At 37.7% G+C, this 4,763-nt stretch overlaps 1 protein-coding gene across 1 annotated transcript; it reads right to left on the reverse strand.

The window, feature by feature from the left end:
* Nucleotides 1-248: 248 nt before the first annotated feature.
* On the reverse strand, nucleotides 249-1,760 carry LOC145139507 (transcription factor TCP19-like). The gene is made up of 2 exons (XM_079073307.1): nucleotides 1,712-1,760; nucleotides 249-1,543 (listed from the first exon to the last, which is right to left on the reverse strand). Exon 2 carries the CDS (start codon nucleotides 1,514-1,516, stop codon nucleotides 416-418), a length of 1,101 nt encoding a protein of 366 aa, XP_078929433.1. The 5' UTR covers nucleotides 1,517-1,543; nucleotides 1,712-1,760; the 3' UTR covers nucleotides 249-415.
* Between the last annotated feature and the right edge of the window lie 3,003 nt (nucleotides 1,761-4,763).

The raw sequence follows: 4,763 nt of genomic DNA on the forward strand, positions 1-4,763 counted from the left end.
CACCCACTTGTGGTCCCCACATTACCCCGCAAAATTAGCGTTTTCTGGACCGCAGCCGCCTCAAAAGCTAGAAAAATGGCTCCCACACCTAGGGAAAGGGCCGTCACATGGCTACGTGGTGGACCCCACAACCGCACGTGCCATCTCCCATCACTCACGTGATAACCAAATTAATTTTTCTCCTTTTTTTTTTAATTTTAATTTGTTTATAATTTAGAACACTTTCTAAAAGCTAGATGCTTTAAAGAGAAAGAAAAAGTAAACTTTTCTTCGAGATTTTATAAACCCATAAACCTCCTCCTATGAATTCATTATCAGACAAAAGTTACATCAACCAACAAATATTTATATAATATTTTTGATTCTAATTTTCTAATAAGAGTTAAATTTTCCAAAAAAAAAAAAGTTAGGAGGATTACGATGAAGGTTTTGAAGATGGCTTTTCATCTGTTGAAGATGAACCAGCCATGAATTGAAGCTCCCTTTTATCGTAAATCTCTAATGAGAAATCCCTAAGCATCTGAGCTGTTGTCGTCGTCGTTGAAACTGAACTTGAACTTGGTGCCATGGTTGTTGAAACCTTCCCTGATTTATTCTCACTTCTGCTGTTGTATGATACCGATCGTGACGGTGTTTGAATTTCGCCGCCGCCGGAATGCTCACCGGGTTGAATGGCGGAGACATAACTGGAAATGGGCCTTGCAGCGACATTGAAAACGGGTGTTGCGCTGGCGGGGATGGCCCAGAACTGGGTTTGGTTGGCGGCGGAAGGTCCGATGGCCGTGGCCCCACTCTGTGGAAACATAAAAAAAGCTCCGCCATGGATACCGGCGGTGGGTGGTGCTGCGCCCATGGTCCAAACGGGGACGAGACTTTGTGGGGCTATTGGGGCCACAGGGGCAAAATTGGAAGAAGCTGAATCATTCACGTCGTAAAACTCGCTGTTACAAGCCCTTTTTCGTCTTTTCCCACCACCTTCTCCGTCGCTTGCTGCATTGCTTGGTGTAGTCGGAATTTTCAACGTCCCGTTAACGTTAACAGCGATCGCCGGCATCGTCCCGGTGCCGGTGGCTTCAATGATAGCCGGCTCGGCGTGCTCCAACAACCACCGAATCGTCTCGCCGTCAGACTTGTGCCCTAGTTCTCGTGTCAACTGGAATATTCTAGCAGCACACGCCGCCGGCATGCGGATTCTCCGGCCACGGCCTTCCACCTTCGTGTGACGATCCTTATTCGCCCTCCGCGGCGTCGCCACCGTCATTTGTTTATTAGATGTTGGCATTGGGACGATAGCTAGAGGTAATGAACCATCCAAATCGTTCTCCGGTGGTTCTTCCTTCATCAGATTAACTTCAATCGGAGGCGGCGAGTCATGACGGTGAGGCACCGCCGTAATAGTATACACCGCCGGATCACCAAGTAACGGATCAGATGCTGACAAAATTTTAGCGGTGTTGCCACCGTCTTCTTCTTCATCTTCTGATTCAACAACACTCCTGTTATCAATCGACGCCATATATGAAGAATCCGAACAAAAACTTTTCTGAAACAAAACGAAATTAAACAGATTAAGAGATCAAATTTGGGGAAATTAAGAACAGGGGTGATCTGGGTTGTGGGTTTGGATTGAAATCAAACACAAAAGAGTGTAGTAAAATGAGATTTTGAGATTATAATCAGAATTAGGGGGATGAAGAAAATGGGAACAAACCCTAGATAAGAGCAGACCCACTTATCCTTTCTGAAAGAGGGACCCTCAGATGCTAAGAATGTATATAGCCAAATATCGACGGCTTGGATTTTATCCTGATTGTTCTTGCCCTGGTGTTGCGACACGTGTTGGGACTACACGTAAGTTTTGTGGATTGTTCTTGCCGTTACAAGATAAGAAAAATGAAAAAAGAAAAAAAGAAAATAAAGGTGATTCATATACTCATATATAGTCATGTACATATGTTTATAAAGTATTATTTATTTAAATATTTGAATTTGATGATGTATTATTATTGTTTTGATATATCCGTTCTCTATATTAATTTCCATTTTTTCATAATCTTATTCAAGAACGGTTTGACATCTCCATCGACAACAATGGTTTCCAACTCCTTTCATCCTCAATACCCGACCATAGTTGTTTTTCTATAAACGTTATGTTGTTTTTCCTAAAAAAGGTACTAGGTACAAGGTTTTTGATTTATAAACACCTTTAATAAAGGAAATGGAAAATGTTTTAAAATCTCTCTTTTCTTAAAAAAAAAGTAACGAAAAAATATAATTAAGATGATACAACTTTTGATTAGCATGTATGACACTAGATATGCATAAGAGAGTTCAAACAAAACTAATTTCAACATTTAGAATTTAATCAAAACTAATTTGGAACATTTAGAATTGACATATAGGTTTAATGGTTTTTATTAACACATTGTTAATATGTGACTTGGCATTTGATGACCCGAAAAGAAGTAAAGAAAACCCGACAACATATATCAACGAGATAAGTGTTTGGAGTAGACTTAGGGCTGGCGTACTCGAAAAACACTCATCCCATGGGGGTGTAGGGGAGTCGAGCCTCCTGTGGTATGTCCATGTTTAATTATCAGGGATTTATTTGTATATGGGTTTGGTCCTATAGTTGCTAGGGTTTTGTGCTTATGAATATTCATAGTTATAGATTCCAATGTAATCACTTTGAAACAATCTTATAATAAAAAGAGTTATTCGGTGCTTGCCCATAGATGTAGGTCACATCGATTAAATCATGTAAATTTCTTGTGTTGTTTTATTGTTTTCTATTGCTTTCTTGTGTAACACACATATTCCATAACCCTATAGAAAAGCTAGTGTCCTACAATGTAAAGTAGTTTTGTGGCGTAATGGGTATGGGGGTTGTAATTTTCTAGTTTAGTCGGGTTTTCGCCTCGGTTTCTCCTTTAAAGGTGTAGTTTATGAGTAGAATTTAGAAGGTATGTGTGTTAGTCATTCTAAAAGAAAAGATGTCGAGTGTATATCTCGATCCCTTTATTTTATGTAAACCTATATATGTTTGATTAATGAGAATCAGTTTGTAACACCCCAAATTTTTCAAAACTTTTTCAATGTTCTGGTTATAAAAACATTTGGGTATTAACTCTCATTTAACATAAAACCGGCCCCACAAAAACAATTACAGTAAAAACCTTGGGTGTTACCATTAAGCATCATACAACCATAGCCAGCAAATACGAATTACATCAATAACATTAAATAAGGAACTTAACAAGTTCCACTCTATTCTCTATCTCTTAATCTTCTAACTTCCATCTATCAATTTTCTCCTTAATTGCAACCTGGAATACATAGCATTAAAAAGAGATAGTTAAGACAAAAATGTATCGTGAGCTATGTAGGTTTGTGACCCAAAATTTTTATCACTTTTTCATCAAAAACATTTTCATCTTTGCAAAACATAGTTTTAGACCATAAATCAGTTTCAAGCATTTTCAAGGAAAACTCGTTTCGTAAGCATCATAAATATCATTTCATATATTATCATTTCATTTCAGAAGTCATATTTCCATATTCCATTTTATTTTATCATTAAGGGCTAATTTCGGTATTAAACCGTTGCCATTTTATACTTAGGGTCTATGTCCAATAAAGGAACCACTCTCAAGTATAGACCAAGGTGGAAAGAACAAATCAATCCACCAAGGCATCATTTCCATTAGGACATCTATCTCACGAAGGGGAGGCGCCACCCCGATAGATTCCTCTAGTGCCTTTTACGAGGTATCATGGCTCGGACAGTTTTCATTTCATTACTTTCCGATTCCTTTCATTACTTTTCATTCCTTGTCATTACTTTCCATGCTTTACACATTTCATACATTAGTATCATAAACTCGTTTCAAAAGTAAAGCATTTATATTTCAAAACGTTTCAAACACTTTTTCAAAACATTCGATCTTCCAAAACATTCTTTACTTTCAAAAAGATTATTGCCTTCAAGGCATTCTTTCAAAACAATTATTTCCAAAAACATTTAACACTTTCTTTTCAAAATAGCTCATATATCAAAGCATTGCGTTTCATTATCATAAAATCATTTTCTCATGTACCCCAAAGTGGGAAAATGCCAACACGTACTCACCTCAATCACACATAGGTTAGCTAATGCTCTTCTAGTTCCTTTCCCTAGATCAATCCTCTTCAAACACTACCTACACTATATATGGACATAAGTCATTAAAATGACCAATATACCCCTCATAGCTTCCATTACTAAATTTCATTATTTCAAATCATTCCTCATGCAAAAATATGAATGTAGGCGAAAATCGTGCGTAAATCCGAGTCTGTATGCAAAAGTTATGAAGAAAACAAGAAAATCTCCAAATCAAGGAATTACGCGGGCCGTGTAAATTAAAGCATGCATTTACACGGGCTGTGTTTTCATGTATGCACACACACAAAACTCGATTTTTCTCAAAATAACACTATACTTTGCATAGTTCTTGAAAACTCTTTTCCAAATCACTTTGTACCATTTGTATATGTAAGTCCCCAAAAACTAAGAACCAGCTAGTGATTAGCACAAAGAACAAGCCAAAATGATAAAACAAGGAGTAGAAGCAAGAATGATCCAAATTGCACACGTTTATATTGGCTGCAAACGTCAGGTACAATGGACTCGAAACACACACATACAACTGTAAACGGCTACTGCTATCTGACAACTACTAACACTATATATAGGGAACAGTGGCTGCAAACACGTTTAC

The sequence above is a fragment of the Lactuca virosa genome, chromosome 9, assembly GCF_052849685.1.
Source record: "Lactuca virosa cultivar CGN04683 chromosome 9, Lactuca_virosa_CGN04683_v6, whole genome shotgun sequence".
Taxonomy (NCBI): domain Eukaryota; kingdom Viridiplantae; phylum Streptophyta; class Magnoliopsida; order Asterales; family Asteraceae; genus Lactuca; species Lactuca virosa.

Bases quoted from the DNA above. Each gene is read 5' to 3' on its own strand.
- LOC145139507 (XM_079073307.1), bottom strand. From the start codon at position 1,516: ATGGCGTCGATTGATAACAGGAGTGTTGTTGAATCAGAAGATGAAGAA.